Source organism: Mauremys mutica, chromosome 1, assembly GCF_020497125.1.
Source record: "Mauremys mutica isolate MM-2020 ecotype Southern chromosome 1, ASM2049712v1, whole genome shotgun sequence".
Lineage (NCBI taxonomy): Eukaryota > Metazoa > Chordata > Testudines > Geoemydidae > Mauremys > Mauremys mutica.
Genome location: NC_059072.1, coordinates 331,753,173 through 331,770,788, shown reverse-complemented (window position 1 = coordinate 331,770,788; position 17,616 = coordinate 331,753,173). Strand labels below are relative to the sequence as shown.

The 17,616-nt window shown below is 41.5% G+C and overlaps 1 protein-coding gene across 16 annotated transcripts in view; it reads left to right on the top strand.

Annotated features, from left to right (window-relative positions):
* YAP1 (Yes1 associated transcriptional regulator) overlaps positions 1-17,262 on the top strand; it is a 180,127-nt gene extending 162,865 nt beyond the window's left edge. For 11 of the 16 annotated variants that reach the window (XM_045019300.1, XM_045019309.1, XM_045019284.1 and 8 more), the window contains 2 exons: positions 12,894-13,006; positions 13,731-17,261. In XM_045019300.1, coding sequence (XP_044875235.1) covers positions 12,894-13,006; positions 13,731-13,966 — 349 coding nt within the window. In that variant the 3' untranslated portion in view covers positions 13,967-17,261. Of the gene's footprint in view, positions 1-12,893; positions 13,007-13,730 lie in introns of all 16 variants that reach the window. The other 5 variants (XM_045019291.1, XM_045019264.1, XM_045019255.1 and 2 more) reach the window with 1 other exon arrangement.
* Positions 17,263-17,616: the final 354 nt, after the last annotated feature.

The following is a 17,616-nucleotide window of genomic DNA, read 5'->3' as shown; positions in this document are numbered from 1 at the left end:
AGATTAGAAAACCTGTCTTTTAGTAATTCAGCTCCTGGAGTCTGTCTGTTTAGTTTAACAAAGAGAAGATTGAAGGATGACGTGATTAGAGACTATAGGTACCTATATTGGGGAACAAATATTTGATAATGGCTCTTCAGTCTAGGAGGGAAAGGTGTAACACAGTCTAATGGCTGGAAGTTGAAGTTAGACAAACTCAGACTGGAAATAAGGCATACATTTTTGACTGTGAGGGTAGTTAACCATTGGAACAATTTACCAAGGGTGATGGTGGATTCTGCATCGCTGACAATTTTTAAATCAAGCGTGGATGTTTTTCTAATAGATATGCTCTAAGAATTAATTTGGCGAAGTTCTGTGGCCTGTGTTAGTCAGGAAGTCAGACTAGATGATCACAATGGTCCCTTCTGGAATATATGAAACATTGCTATTTGCGTAACTTCTGCACACAGTCTCAGGTGTTAAGGACAGTTTTCACTTGGCTTGACACAAATTTAATGTTTTAGGTAGATTATGTAAATGCTTACTAGTTGCTGCTAGTGTTTTGGAGAAAATACTGCAGCCTGACACTAGTCCTACAAGATATTTTCTTAAATCAAAATGTGAAAGAAGTTGATTGACTCTGACCAGCAAATAACCCATTTTGTTAGGGGATTCCAAAGCCTGTATTATTCTCAGAAGCATCAAGCATCTAGACTTTTGCCACAAGTTTTTATCATAGCATGGTTTCTATCAACTTTCTAAACTAACAAACCAGTTCATCACGTACTGAACAAAATTTATGAGAAAATGACTTCTTAATGTAATAACTTTATGTACACATGAGCTTATCAATGTTTTTTTTAAATCTCCTTTAAAATTAAACATTGGTCTCCTTTGTAAAAGTAGGTATTCCAAACATACTCTGTGTTTCCATGCAGCAAAATAATATGCTCATCCCTGTTTTTTAACCTGACCTTATTTCATATGCTATAGAAAAACAAAAACCTTAGGTTTAATACTGAAAGGACGTCTAACTTCTTATTGTTCTTCAAGAACAATGTCCATTCCATGCTTATGTCCATTCCATGCTAGGGTGTGTGTGTCCACCACATGCAGTTGTCAGAGATTTTTCCCTTAGTGCTATCCGTAGAACCTGCTCTGGTGCTCCCTGGAGCCACGTGCATATGTGCCAGTATAAGGGGTGCCACCAGCTCCACACCCTCTCAGTTCCTTCCTACTACCCGTGATGGTTGCTTGGAACGATCCCTCTTGCTCTTACAATGCTTCTTTCCCAGTGGTTTGGACTTTGTAGCATATTGTTTTTGTAGTTAGTGTTATGCTGCCCAAACTTGTTCATAAGCCGAATTTTTTTAGTAAAAAAGGGAAGCACCAGAGAAAGGGGTCAGCTTATGAACAGGTATAGAGAGGAGAGATGGGACACAGCCTCTCCCCCCAACAGGGGGAGCAAGGAGAGGCAGCAGAGCCAGAAGGGAAGAGGCAGGGCCAGAGTCTCTCCGCTTCTGCCACGCTGCTCTCCCCACAGCCTCCGAAGCAGCTGCATCTCCAGGGCTGGTAGGCTGCAGGCTGCTGTCGTGCCGCCCAGCCCAGCCTGCTGGAACATGCTGCGGCTGTGCCGCCCGGTCTGGCCTGCCGGAGCAGGCTGCAACTGCGCTGCCCAGCCTGCCGGAGCAGCTCCAGCCAGGTCAGAGACATCCTCCCCTGGCCCTCCCCAGATAAGGTGGGAAGGGATTGAATGGGGAGAGTGCGGGGGTCCTGGGCTAGGGTGAGGTCATGTGGGGGGTGGTCACAGGGGTTACTCCTCTGACTCCCAGCTTCTCCCCACAAAAAAATTTCCCCACCAGTTGCTGTCCCGGCCTGTCAGGGTCAGCAGCTGGTGCACCGGAACACTTTGTTTACTGAGGTGTATCTCCATGCCTGCAGACGCTTGAGGTAAACAAACCATCTCGGCCCACCAGTGGCTTATCCTGATGGCCCGGGAACCAGAGTTTGCTGAACCCTGAATTATAGGGTTGGCTTATGAACGGGTTATAAAGATTTTCCATTTTTACTTATCCATCTTGGAGGGGTTGGCTTATAAACGAACCGGCTTATGATCGAGAGTTCTTACTTAGTGTAGTGTATATAGTGTGAATAGTGGTCCCTGTCATCAAGGGACTTTTGTCCCAGGGGCTGGGCATGCTCCGGTCCCTGGGCTTTAAGCCATGTGCCTCCTGCAGCAAGCCTATGGCAGTGAGTGACCTGCACTCTAGCTGTCTAAAGTGCCTCAGGGAAACTTGCGTTAAGGAGAAGCCAGATCTGCAGGGGCTTCAGACCGTGCACTCAAAGACATTGTACTCATGGAGGCAGCCCTCAGAGTAGCCTCGGAGCTGAGCTGCTGCGAATTGACACCGAGCCCTTTGGCTTCCATGCAAAGTGCTGCCCCAACACTGTGCTCTTCCCGGCACCATTCTCCATTCCCGGTGCCGAAGAAGAAGCATAAGAAACAGCTCGCCGAGAGAGGGTGCTTTCCGGTGCTGAAGAGGAAAAAGCAGAGTGACTAGCACGGTGAGATCTGCGGTAGACCACTTGTCCTCCCCAGATGCACTGCTGGCTCCAGCGACTTCACCTAGAGCACCCACCCTGACTCCCAGGAGCAGTCATGGGACCTTGCGGATTCAGGCCTCTTTGACCCTGGAGGCTTTTCAGGCGGAAAAGGATCTGATGTCCCTCCTCATCCTGCCCACCCACTAAAGGCCCCTGCCAGTCAGGGCTACTGGGAACAGAAAGTATCAAGGGGCCATCATAGTACCGCCCAGAGGAAAACCCTCCATGGTTCCACTGTAACAGTCTCTGCCCAGTCACTGGCTCCCCAGCACTGCCTATAGGCGGAAGCAGGTACAGCAACCCCATAGTCTCCGATCCAAAATGTGCACATTTTACAGTTTTAATTTTTGAAAAGCTCCACCTCTTCAGAGTCTAGAGGTACCAGTACCCAGTACCTATGCGCGGGACTTCAGTACTGGCTGCCCCAGGTGGCAATTGGCCACTGGCAAATGCAGTCACAGTCTTGAAACCTGTGGGGGTTTCACCAAGTGCTGGTGCCCTCTTCCCGCCATTCATACTCAGTGGGGTCCAAGAGGCAAGCCACTGTTTCATCCCACCCAACACCGGACTCTGACTCCAGTACCAACCCCAGTACCGAGGTCTCAGAAGTGGGCCCAGTGGAAGTGGTACAGGTGAAGGAAAAAGAAGCAGCCCCTCCTCCAATACTAGCCTCTTCCTCAGTATCCACAGATGAGGTGGTCACAGACCCTAGTAACCCATTCCCTCCAGATGATCTCAGGGTCCATCAGGAGCAAGGCGCCACAAATGGGAGCTGGAAGCTGAGAAGCTGAAGGAGTCTGTGCACAGCTTATTCTGATATCCTGGCTTCAGTGGCTCTCTCAAGAGTGACCTTGCCTGTTAATGAAGCAGTGTTGGGACCTGTCAGGGCGCTATGGCAGACCCCTTCATCTCTGCCCCCTACCTCAAAAATGGTGGAGAAGAAATACTATGTACAGGCCAGTGGTTGAGTACCTGTATTCGCTTCTCCCTCCCCTTCCCCGGGTCCTTGGTGGTTTGGGCTGCAAACGAGCAGGACAGACAAGGGTAGTCAAGCGCTACCCCAAAAATAAAGAGGCTAAGAGACTGGACCTGTTCAGACACAAGGTTTATTCAATGGCAGCCTCCAGCTACATATCTCAGCAGGCTCGGCTGGGGATGTACAATTTTAATCTGTGGGACTCGATAGCCAAGTTTAAGATCTTCCTGCCGCAGGAGTCAAGGCAGGAGTTCGTGGCCATTCTGGTGGAAGACAAGAAGATGGCCAGGACCTCCCTCCAGGCAGCTCTGGAGGTGGCCGACTCAGCAACCAGAACGATGGTGTCAGCGGTTGCCATGAGGCACTGTTCGTGGGTCTAGTCTTCAGGCCTCTCTTACAAGGTGCAGCAGTCCGTCCAGGACCTCCCCTTCGAGAGTACCTTTCCGTTCTCTGAACAGACTTCAAGCTTCATGGCCTCAAAGACTCAAGGGCCACACTTTGCTCCCTGGGCCTTGACATGCCCCAGGCCTCCAGGAAGCATTTAAGGCCCCAGCAGCCTCCCAGATTTCCAGTGCCTTCCAGTCAGGAGCCCTACAAAAGAAAGGGAAAGGGCTATAAATGTCGTCAATCCCTACTTTCTGCCTCAGCCTCCCAGTAAAGCTCTCATAGATATCCCAGCAGGGTCAGGCAGGCCTTTTGAAGGTGCACCTGAGGATGGCGTACCAGTCTTGACTACGGACCCATCCCACTTTTGTTTTTGGATCGCATGCGAGCTTTACTCACAGGCTGTTATGTGAGACTTCAGCTTCAGTGAAGGATTCCGGAGCACTCTTAAACTACATTGAATTGACCAAATGGGGGTATGTACCATCAACCAAGATAGACTACATTGTGGCTGCAAACTCTTCAAAGTACTTTCCTCCTCCTACCAACATAATATCTATCTTGCTTTCTCCTTGAGCTGGTTGTATCGAAACCCTAGGTTATCTTGATGGTAGTGGTATGATCATATGTTCTGAAAAATAAGTAGAGCTGTGTGCTATCTGCATATTGCTGGCAGTTGAGTCCTGAGCTCACACTCTAAAGTACTCAAATTACTGTATTTTGAGGACTTTAACTGGTACATAGGTCTTGTGCTGACCCTCTGCACAAAGCCAATTTCACTCAGTCCTCACATTTTTAGATATATATGTATATTAGGATGCATAAGTGACAATAAGTTTATCAGTGAAAGATCACACCATAACTCGTTTAGAGTGTAAGCAAATGAGGCCTCTCACTTTGTCTGAAAAGCACCATTCACACCTAAATAATACTTTCTTCTTCTTTCATATGACAACTTGCAAATCAACATTAAAGGTGGACATCCAAGTTTGTCATCCACTCTGACTTCTGGTGAAATGGAACGAATAGAGGCTGTCCCTCTACAGAAGGATCTTGGAGGGCAGCAGTTCACACGTGCACATATTATGCTGTCCTTCATTTTCTGTTTGTACACTAAGTAATTCCAAAGCTCATGTGAGGCTCTGATGCCATTTGCTGTGATCTAAATCTTATATAGCATGCTGAATCCAGGTGGTTGGTCTGTGAGATCCGTAATCAGGTCTTGATTCTTGACCCCCACTGTTTTGGTGGGGGTGTCTTGGTTTTGAGAACTTTGGACACCAGTCAGAAGGGGTTCCTGGACATAAGGCAATATCATAGGAGAGGACGGGGGTGGTGCTTGGAGATTGTCATAGATGGGCAAGTCTGTGTTTGTTGTTGTGCAGTTGCATTCTCTTATTACTGCTGCTTCGGAGAGACAGTGGTAAGATATGCGCAAGGATGGGAAGCCAGACTATTGATTGTTGACTCCAACACTCCTGTGACAATTCTCAGAGCAATGTCCAATTGCATGTCGACAGGTTTCGTATTTGTGCCACCTGCCCATACTGACATGCAGTATATGCAGCTCCTGAGAAGAGAAGGGCTAAGCATCTTGATACCCATCTGGTCCCAGCTAGCTTGTGGATTATATTGTATTTTTTATATTGGCAGCCATGTTGGCAGATGTTGGCAGTATGTGAGGGTGCAATCCAGAACTATTTCAAAATATTTTGGGAAATTCTCGTGCTGGAGTTGTTGCAGAAGATGACATTCCGGAGCTTCTTTGCGTGTTGGTTACTCAAGTGGAACGCAGCATTTTTGAAGGTGTGGTTGGAGTCAGCATAACCAATAGTACACTTTCAGTTTTTTCAAATCTTCTGTGAGTATGCATTCTGTTTGGGTGGCAACTGTGGCATCATCTGCATATCCAAATTTCTGTGACTGGGTTGATGGCATATTGCTGATATAAATATCCAAGTGCGAAGGTTCCAAGACGGATCCCTGTGGGAGCCCATTGCTCAGTGGATGAGGTCTGTTGGTCTGTTCTGTCAGGAGGCACAGTGTTCTGCAAGGCAGTATTTTTGATGCTTTCAGAAACAGGCCGTCCTGCCAAACAACGTTGCATATTGAGGACAGAGCCACAAAGTCTGCTGCTGTTTTGAGCCCACGTTAATAGCTGGCTTTGTAGGTTGTCAGTGTGATTATGTGATTGCAGGTGCTTCATTCTGGTCTTTAATGCTTTAAAATTATCAAACAGACAAGCTACAAGAGATGTTTCTGCCAACTGTTTATAAGTGCCAAAAAAAAAAAATGGAATCCTTATTTTATTCCTGGGACTAAATCAGTTAACTACTGCATAAAACACAGGAAACCTCCATTTTTATGGAATAAATGTCACAGGAGGACAGTGTGATGAGTTGGATCACAGAAACCTCCTTGGGACTGCCACCTAATGTGCTGAGACTACCTCTGAGCCCGTTTTCTCTGGCAGCTTGGGACTTCAGAACCGTGTCTTGTTGAGCCAGACACGCTAACCTGCTGCAAACACAGACCCAGGTCTGAACCACATCCCCCAAAACCTGCAGGCTTAACTGAAAACAGCTTAAGACGTGCTCCTGTCTCCAGCACACAAATATCCAGTTCCCAATGGGGTCCAAACCCCAAATAAATCTGTTTTACTCTGTATAAAGCGTATACAGGATAAACTCATAAATTGTTCGCCCTCTATAACACTGATAGAGAGATATGCACAGCGCTTTGCTCCCCCAGGTATTAATTACTTGCTCTGGGTTAATTAAAAAGCAAAAAGTGATTTTTTTAAATATAAAAAGTAGGATTTAAGTGGTTCCAAATAATGACAAACAGAACAAAGTAAATTACCAAGCAAAGTAAAACAAAAACACGCAAGTTTAAGCCTAATACAATAGGAAACTAAATGCAGGTAAATCTCACCCTCAGAGATGTTCCAGTAAGGTTCTTTCACAGACTAGACTCCTTTCTAGTCTGGGTCCAGCAATTACTCACACCCCTGTAGTTACTGTCCTTTGTTCCAGTTTCTTTCAGGCATCTCTTTGGGGTGGAGAGGCCATCTTTTGAACCAGCTGAAGACAAAATGGAGAGGTTTCCAGGGCCTTTTATATTCTTTCTCTTGTGGGCGGAAACCCCTTTGTTCTCCTGTGCAAGATCACAGCAACAAGATGGAATTTGTAGCCACCTGGGCAAGTCACATGTCTATGAATGATTCAGCTTTTTGCAGGCCAACACCATTGTTTACATGTTAGTTCGAATGTTCCCAGGAAAGCTCAGATATGGATTGGCGTCTCCCAAAGTCCATTGTCAGTTAAGTGTTTCTTGATTGGCCACTTAATGAGACTAGTCCTTTCTCAAGAAGCTGACCAAATGCTTCACTGAGGCTACTTAGAATCAAACAAATACATAGCCAATATTCATAACTTCAAATACAAAAATGATACGCACATACAGACAGCATAATCATAACCAGCAAACTACAACCTTTCCATAGACACCCCACTTGGCCTCCTCTGTGTAAGAACTGGTGCAACCACAGGACCCTGGTTGCAACAATGATCTATACGGTCACAGTTTATGTCAATAACATCACAGACAGAACCCAGAGGGTGGGTTGTGTATTATTGTTGTTGTTCAGAAATTAATATTCACACCCATCACCAAGCAACTGGAACCTTAACATTTTAACCAACATGTGGGTCTCAGAATACCTGGGGTATACTGCCATACAGTGGCTATGAGGTAACAAAGTAGTTAAATGCAAGAGAGTTTTTGGTAAATCCATGAGAGGGTGGTGGTGTTGCCAGGTGTGAGTAGCAGAAGAAGTTGCTGATTGCAGACTGGAGCTGACCACTTACAAGTCATTGGTAGAATTCCTGGCAAAGCAGGAAAGAGGCTCTTGCTCCTTTCTCCTGGTACCTTTTCTCCATGGTGTCTGCAGTTGCCATCTCCTGGTACAGGCTTCTTGCCCAATGTTTCTTCCTACCTTGGTCATAAAGAATGTGGCAGTGGAGGGATGTTGCAGTGAATCTCCAGCAGCAGTGGTCTCCTGAACACCTAGATAAATAAACCACTTCAGTCACAAGGGCACAGAATCTGTTTTCAGGGAGCAGAGATTAGTATGTAAGGAGTTGAGTGTTAAGGACTGCTTATTTTCTTCAAGCTAATTTTTGGTGGGGGTCATTTTTTCAACCAGATCATTTGTCTTCTACATATGCTTGCATCAACTTTCCCTTCCAGTTCTGCTATTTTTGTCGGACACACTTAGTCCTTCTGATATCCCAGCTGTCTTTTAAAGCCAGCTAGTTCTCCTCTGATGGGACTGAGCATCCTTTTCAGCTAGCAAGTCCACTTCATTCCCCTAGCTGTTTCTTCTTCCATCTCTTGGGCCTGAGATCTCTCCCTATGGTGGACCCTCAGCTATTTTCCATGGATTAAGAAGTCTGTCCGCACTAGCTGTAGTTGCCAAGTAGGTCATGGCTTCCTCTCCTGGTATGAAAAGGTTGCTTTGAAGGCATAAAGTAGCCGTGTTAGTCTGTATCCACAAAAACAACAAGGAGTCCGGTGGCACCTTAAAGACTAACAGATTTATTTGGGCATAAGCTTTCATGGGTAAAAAACCTCACTTCTTCTGATGTGGTTTTTTACCCATGAAAGCTTATGCCCAAATAAATCTGTAAGTCTTTAAGGTGCCACCGGACTCCTTGTTGTTTTTCAAGGCATAGTTATTGTAGCCAGTGCAGAGAAACTTTCAGTATTTTGTGGTTCATTCTTCGGTGGTCGTATCTTCACATATTCAAAATCCATTATTTGACTTTAGAGAAATAGTTCTTGGTTTCAAATGCTTGTTATATATTTATATGTGAAATCCCTTGGCAACTTTAGTTGCTGCTTTTTGATAATGGTAATTCAGTTTGTGGATTTATAAATGTTGTACAGTAAATAATATTGATGCGTACGCATTAAATTAAAAAATAATGCATGTGATGGATTCTATTTGAAATGGCTATAAGCTAGAAAAGTCAAACTTTTAAGCTGATCTTAATTCACACTTCCTTAAGAAGAAAAAATAGCCAATAAGTAGAGTCTGCTGTAAAGAACCACAGCCATGCTGGGCCCAGCTCCAAAAACATATTTTATCAAAGCCCCATTGAGCTGTTGAACTTTTTTTTTTTTCTGGGGGGTGGGGAGGATTGTAGCTGTTGCAGATTTTCAAAGTATTTCTGGGTTAAATATTCTTTTTCATAACTATTCTTATCATATCTATCTCAAGGAGAGTGTACCGCTAACATGTGGCTTGGAATACCTGGTTTAAGAGTTTTTAATTTCTTAAATCTAATTCCTGTTCTGAATTGAGCATTTTACACTCAGGATTGTTTTCAGTAAAAACATAAATCAGTTTTATACTAACTAGTATGTTGGCAAGGGAGATCAGGCTGTTCTCTGTACAAGACACAAAAGACCCTGCCCCAAAGAGCTTGCAGTCACATAGATTGAAATACAGAACATCCTGGGGGAGACTCAGAGAAAGACACCAACTTAGAGCAGTTTTTTAAAAATTTAAGTAATGGGTTGTCAGCATTTCACTGAACACAATTTTAATGGCAGTGGTTAGCATTTGTGGGCTTTGTAGTATTTTAATCTTTTAAGATGGAGCACGCAAAGATGCATCTTTAAGTTAATAGGTGTTTTCCACCTTTTAACTTCTATTATTGTATACATAAAATATCAGCAGTCCTATAATATTTTAATTGTTTGATTCTATATTGGTGCTGATGGTAATATTCATTGTGCTTTGTTCTGTATGAACATCTAGAAAGACAGTCTCTTCTCCAGAGATGCACCCAGTCTAATTCAGGTAAGACAAGTTTAGACCCACACAATACCATTAGGTGGTATGGCCATCTAGAATGGTGACTATCTCAAGAGATTTCTGTTAAAAGGCAGAGGAAGTATGCTTTCAGGAGTGATCTGAAGAAAGAGGAGAGGGTGGCAGTTCCAAGCATGAGCGCAGCAGCCAAGAAAACTTCATTGTTCGAGTGATTTAGTTCATTTTAGGTTCAGTGCTACTTCTAGCATTTCACTCCACAAATAGAAATGGTATTTTTTCACAGACATTTTGAAAAGCTTATTTATTACTTTGAACAGTTGACTTCTGCCGGCTTAAGGGAAAAAAACATTTACTATACTGCATGGTTAATCAAATATGCTGTTTTAAAATCCAGATGAAAAGCTTTTTGTTAAGCAATAATCCTATAAAAATGTTGAGTTTTCTTGATAGTATGGCAAAAATGTCTTCAATAAATCAATCTGGTATTTCTTGTTGACAGTATTTTGCCTACATCCTGGGTTGAACAGATGTCAGCTATCCAATGTCTGCTTGTCTGTAGGTGACAAAAACTACTGCCATACATGTGTCATGGGTGCATTACCAGAAGGATTAGAGTGTGTCTGAGTGTTACGTCAAGTTGTGCACAAAAGCTACATTAGGGTTCAAGTATTTATTGAAACTGGAAAAAAATCAGTATTAAGGCAGCTAACTGATTTCTGGTTTTTATGCTGCCACAATCTGAAGAAATATGGGTTTGAAAATTGGAAACAAATCATAAATATTCAGAATGAAGTTAGTGGTTTGAAAATCTTCTGCATTCTTCCTATGTGTTTTCTCACCAAAAATACAGGTAAACAGGAAATCTATGTCAAATGCACAACAAACAAACTGAACAAACAAACTGAACAATTAGTCTGTTTCTCTAATCATTGTCTGTTATAGTAACTTTAGTATTTGTTTTCACTAGTATTTTTCTAAAAACTTCCCACCATCCTACTGCTCTCCCTGGTGCCCCCTGGTAGCAGCAACTATAGGAGAGCTAGTATCAATAGGCCCCTAGTAACACCTGGTTTGTTTACCCCCATGCCATAGACCTATTCTCAACAGATTAAAGTGGTTTTAATACCGATGGCTGATCTACATTAGTACTCCCACTATTGCTATGAAAAGTGAAGCTGAATTGGTGGTAGCACAGTCTTCTCCTTAGGGTATGTGCAACATGCCTCAGGTGGTACGTGACCAGGATTCATCATCGAGTTTGATATGCTAATTGGATCATTAGCTTGCACAGGCTGGGTACTGTTCGGGCGGGCGACATGAATGCTGATCCATGCCCACAGTAGTGGATGATAATTAGAAAATTGCATGTGCAGAGACAACCTTGGCTTTCATTTGTAATATTGGGCTACCAAAAAAAAATTGTTTTTTTCCAAATTGTTAGTGTCCTTTTATTTAGTTAATATTTGTGCAATGCTATGAAAATGTGCTACACAAGGGATAAATATTGTGATTAAGTCTTGTCTACACACAAACTTGTACCAGTTTTAATTAGAGGTATGTTTTTTAAACTGATTTAGTTTAAACAAGTACAAAGCTCTGTGTAGACACACAGGCTCAGATCCACAAAGGGACTTATGTATTGTGATGCAGAGAGTCACAGCGCTTAACTTTTAGACACCCAGAAAATCACAGGAACAACCCTGCAATCCATGTCACCTGAGTTAGGCACCTAGGCTCCCAATACAGTGCATGGGAGGGATAGGTGCCTAGGAATGCATTCTACAAAAGCCAGCATGCTAGGTGGGAAACCACCTAAGCTAACCAGTGCGAGATCCTAAGGAGATTCAGCCCCTGCCTCTCTCCTGGCAGCCCAGTGTGCTAGTGATCGACAACCAGGCACCCCTTTTAGTTATTTCTTGTGAGAATGGATTAAGTGCCTGCCTCATGCCACACAAAATACCTGCAGGTGGGCGTGGTGACGCCTCATAACTTTTAGCCCACTGGTTACAGCATTCAGTTGGTACGTTGGAAATCTGGGTTTAATTCCCTCCCCCTCCTTCTGAGTTGATAGTCTGACATGGTGCCCTTAATCTTTCCTGTTGGAGGTGTTCCACTGTGGATGAATATTTGGGCTTGGTCTACACTACAGAGTTAGATCAACCTAAGACAGCTTACGTTGACCTAATTATGTCAGTGTACACGCTACAGCCTTGCTCCTGCCCATGTAAGTGCCCTACTGCACTGACATCATAACTCCATGTCCATAAGAGGCTAATAACGAGAGGTAATTACCGCGGTGGCTGTAAATTGACCTAACATATGTCAACTTAAGTTTGTAGTGTAGACATGCCCTTGGTTGTTGAGCCAGAGAGAGAGAATGACTGTAGCTTGGTGGTTCGGGCACTTGAGAAGTGGGAGGCTGAGGCTTCAGCCCCCCTGCTCCAGTTAAACAATTAAAATAGAACAACTTCCTTAGGAGAGATTGAGGGAGACCCACATAACAATTACCCATAGCTCAGTGGTTAGAGCACTCTCTTGAGAGGTGGGAGACCTATCTTGCCACGAGTTGTGGATTGCTATGGGGCTTAGTCAGGAGATAGCTGCTTCATGCTAGGCATCCAGGTGCCTATGCACATGCCCAGAGGTGGAAACTTAGATGCCTACGTAACTTTGACTGCAAAAACTTTAGATGCCCACGTGGTTAGTAAGCAGCCAAGCAGGAGTTTTGTGGATCACACTGGAACCTAAAACTTGGACTTAGGTGCCTAAGTGTGGGATGGTTAGGTGCCCAAGTACCTTTTGTGAGTCTGGATCTTGCTACTTTTAAAGAGCAGCTTAATGAGATTCCTTACAAACTATAGCCAAACTGAAATAACTCACTTTTAAGCAGAAAAAGGAATGTCTGCAAAGATTTTTAAAATTAATATTGTTAAACTGTTGCAGCTGTCTCATGTAGACAAGCTGTTAGCTTTTAATTCTGATTCAGTATGGCAGCGTGGTACACTTTCACCAAAGCCATCGAGCTGATCCAAAATGTGCACATTTTACAGTTTTAATTTTTGAAAAGCTCCACCTTCATATTTCACTTCTTTTCTTTTAATGTAGTGGGACATATCACTCCAGAGATGAGAGCACAGACAGTGGCCTCAGCATGAGCAGTTATAGTGTACCCAGAACCCCTGATGACTTCCTGAACAGCGTTGATGAAATGGATACAGGTCTGTTTTTCTTTATACCTATAATGCAAGGGTTCTCCCTCCCCCTCCCCCCAATATATATGTCTTTCTTGCTTGCTCAGTCATTAGTGCACAAGAAGGAACATGCAGTTCAGGGAAGCTGAGAGATTCTTGACAGCATTATCTTGTGGATATGCACCAGATCAGAAATACTACAGCATTCTTTTCCATAACTTTTGTCTCTTAGGAGGATTTTAAAGGTGTGCAGTTTGCCACAAACTTGTTTGTAAGAAATTAGTCAAAGATTCTGTCTAAGGGGAAACTCTCCTAAATTGTAGTGGTATCCTATGGTTATGTGTATATTGAGCGTGCATTAGCTTGTGGAGTAATGTTGCTTGTCCTAGACTGAGGACAAAAACTCATATTTTAGTATGACTGTGCTCAATTATGTAATATCCTTTCAGTTATTACAAGATGCCATTGCTTTTCTTGAATGTCGTATAAGAATACTGTACATGTACAGCAAATACTGTAAAGATCGATGTATGGTAACATTGGGGAACTGGGAAGGTAAACACAAGAGGAATTTTCTATGTACATTGAGAATTAATTACTGTTTGATTTATGTGAGTAATCAGATTGCCATTAATGGGATCAATTGCATGAGTAAGGCAACCAGGATTTAAGCCCCTAATTTGTTATCTTAAGTGTATTGGTTTGATACTTTCAATATGTTTAATGTCTGTTTGTTTTATGTTATAACTAGGTGATATCAGCCAAAGTAACATACCTTCCCATCAGAACCGTTTCCCAGATTACCTTGAAGCCATTCCAGGGACAAACGTGGACCTTGGGACACTGGAAGGAGATGGGATGAATATAGAAGGAGAGGAACTGATGCCAAGTCTGCAGGAGGCTTTGAGTTCTGACATCCTTAATGACATGGAATCTGTGTTGGCAGCCACCAAACTAGATAAAGAGAGTTTTCTTACTTGGTTATAGAGGCCTCAGGGAGACTGCATTGTAAATCTGTGAAGGATCTAAGGAGATAAGACATCTGTGCCTGAAGTTCAAAACAAGCCAATGTGGCATACTTTTGGTTTGTGGTCAGAAAAAAATAAATGAACAAATATTCAACAAGATTCTTTCATCCAACATTTTGCTCTTCCTTGTCCATCGCTGCTGTTATAGATTGCTGACCTCTCTCACAGTTGACTCTGAAGAATAGACATCTTTGTGATCTTTTTCTATTGCTGTTTCAACTACTGTTCAATTGGGAGCGGGGGGATGATGAGCCTGTTTGGATGACAAATGCCATTCCTTTTGTACTAATATGCGCTTGCATATCATTTTATCTAAGGACTCAGATTTGTGAGTTAATATCTGCATGTCACCACTTGTAGTTTGCTCAGCTAGTTGTCTCCTCTGCTGCCTGTGGCAAGTGGTAAAACACAACTTACTGGTCTGAAAAGCCCCAAAAAGATGTATCTGGTCAAAAGAAGTCAATACTGATTTGCAGATATAGCTCAAAGGAGGGCTGAAGACTGTTTGACATTAAGTGTTTGTTACTGCTAGCTCTTTCGGTAGGCAATAGAATGTTCTTATTCTTATTTTATGGTATAGTAAATCATGAGTCATTTTATATAGAAACTTATATCAGCTTTGATTTTGACCACGTACTCTAGGCTAACTTTTGTCAGTCAAAAACTAGAGGAGTTTTTGTTTTGTTTTCTGTTTTGTTTTGTTAGTGAATTTAATTATAGATGTAGCTTGGGATGTAATTGTAGGTGTTCTTTTTTAATAGTGAAATCTACATTTTCTGATTTCACAGTCTTATTTAAGTCTCAATTGTCTGCTTTTTTTATATATCGAAAATGTCTATTTTAGCTAAATAGCTAGTGAGTACATATGGTTTTATGTTTTGCCAGTAACTTTTATTTTTAAAGGCTAGCTTTGAATGTAATCATTAGAATAAATGACCAGTGGCTTATTTTTCATGTCTGCTTGCAAGAATTTGAAACTAGAATCTGGTTGCAGCACTTTGAGAATGAAGTGTCCTATCTAAGCTTTTATAATGCCTTTTAAAATAGCGGGAAACCATACACTACATGTTTTAATTGACTGTTACAAGTAATTTCTTGGGGTTAGGTTTTAATTTTGATTAAATCAGTGAGTTTAGATTGTGAAGTCCATGATGGGAGACAACTTAATGAAAAGTCTTTCCTTAATTAGCATGGAAAAATCATCTAAATTGTCATCTCACTTTCTACTGTAATGAAAACACTAAAAAAAAAAATGAAGACTGTCCTAAACAAAATAACTATTTAGTTCTGTGTGGTGAAAAATAAGCCCTGGACACTATGTGTAGAAGACTGTAAAGATATGTGTTAGATGGTGACATGAGCAGGTAATGAAGTGTATATTAGTAGAGTTTAGTGCAGGGGTAGAGATGAATATGACTTACCTATATTTTAACAGGAAAAGATGTAACACTAAAACATCTGCAGGAGTTGACACAGTTTCCAAAGAGTATTTTTAAATGAACAAAACGAGCATGAATCAAACTTTCAGTATAAGCTATGAAGTAATTTTTTGATGATAAATAGTGGCACCAGCTAGCACCTCTGTAATTAAGGGTTTGAGGGTCTGTCAGCATTCACATTATAAGTCCTTATTTTCAAGGGTTTATAACTGGACCATAAAAAGATTTTAGATATGAAACTTGGTATGAAAAGTCTCAGCCTGAAAGGAATTTTTTTAAAGAAATTGTTTTAAAGGGCTTGACCATTTTTTAAGATATAGGAGTACATTTTAAAAAGCAAGAATTGTCTTTCAGTTCTTCTGTACTCCAAAAACTTAAAATGGCTGTATTTTATAATAATTTGTAGACTATTAACCTAGAAGGACTCTTTGGTCCTGGAGTTTTAAAAATTGCTCACAGAAATTGAGATGTGAAAAATTGCCACTAAGTAAGTACATTTGCTGTTTCTCATGAGGATTTTAGTACTCAGAAATTACAAAAGCATATGTGGGTTGTTGCAGAGTATGGTTTTTAAAATGTTGATTCCCACTGAGGCATCTTAACAGCAATTACATTCTACTACACCAATAGTCCACGGATTAGTAGGCCACTTACATGCACAATGACAGAAACAGCCCTTGAAACGGTAAATTGTGTCCATAGCAGGGATTATAGGAGCATCTCACACTCCCATTAAGAGTTCTTCCCTCTTTCCTTCCACCACTTAACAAAAGATATTTTAAAAGACACTACATCGTTTAAAATAAATGGAATGGTCTGACATAAAACCACAAAAGCAAGGAAATTCAAAGTTTTGATGAGCGTAGGTCAAGGTTTTTTTTCCCTTGCTTTTGTGTGTTTCTCATAGCTTTAATGTTGGAATGTTTTCTTATTGTAAAAACTCTAAATAGCTTATACTATATTTGGGTAGCACTGCTGGGGTAGGTACTGACAAACTGGGAATTCTTGAATTGCTCTGACAGTAAGCCTGTTTTGTGATTCTTTAATCAACTTTAAGACATTTCCGTTCTCTTCCATTTATTAGGGAATGTACCTTAGAGATACTGTACTGTTGGCAATTGAAATTGATTTGGATTTTATTCTGCAAAAGCAGAAGTGATGAAGTGGTTAAAATTTGTTTGACGTACAAGAGTGTTTTGGGTAGTATTTTATACTGATTGATGTATATATTTAAACAACAAAAATCACTGTCCTAATGTTATAGTTTCTAGATTTAAGTATACTGTGTTCAGAATACAGAGGAGGCATGTTAACTCTACTGTGCTTTAGCAGTACCGTGGCAGACAAATGCTTTGGAATAGGCAACAGTGTCAGTAAATCACATGGATCAAAAATTGTACCAATCAGTGTTGGAACTGAAGCAATGCAAAAGAAGAAGAGACAATTTCAACACGATTAACACTTTACATAGCTTTTGCACATCTGGTGAATTAGTACTAAAGTGACTTTTCACTTGCAAGCATGGTTTTTATACAAATAGCCAGTGTGCCTGTCTAAAATAATTAATTACTTTTTTTTCTGTATCTTGAAAAAGTACTCTCCACATTTTAAATGTTCTATATTAGAGAACTCTTGAATGCACCGTTGTCAAATATATATATATAGTTATCTATGTTACTTTTTAGATGTAAGAGCATGCCTGTTAGGTACCTAAGTACATTCTGTTACATTATTTTTCTTTATGTAATACTTTTTCAGTTGTTTTATGTGATATAAATATATACTTTGTGCTTAAAACATCTTGTTTGTTTTTACATTTAATAGTAGATAAAACTATTTGATTGACTTAAATCAGGCAAACACATTGGAATTGTTTTTTGTTGCATTGCGGTTTTTGTATGTTCTCTTAATCCCCATGTAACATTTTTTGTAATTATAGGCTCCAATCTTGCAAATACTTACGCACAAGCTTAATTTTAACGCTGTGAGTAGTCCATTGAAGTCAGTCAGACTACTAGAATGTTTAAAGTTAAACATGTTGCAAGATTGGAGTCATGCTGGAAGGACATAACAAGTGGGGTCCCACAGGGATCTGTTCTGGGCCCAGTTCTGTTCAATATTATCACCAATGATTTAGAGCATACAGAGTACACTTATAAAGTTTCCGGAC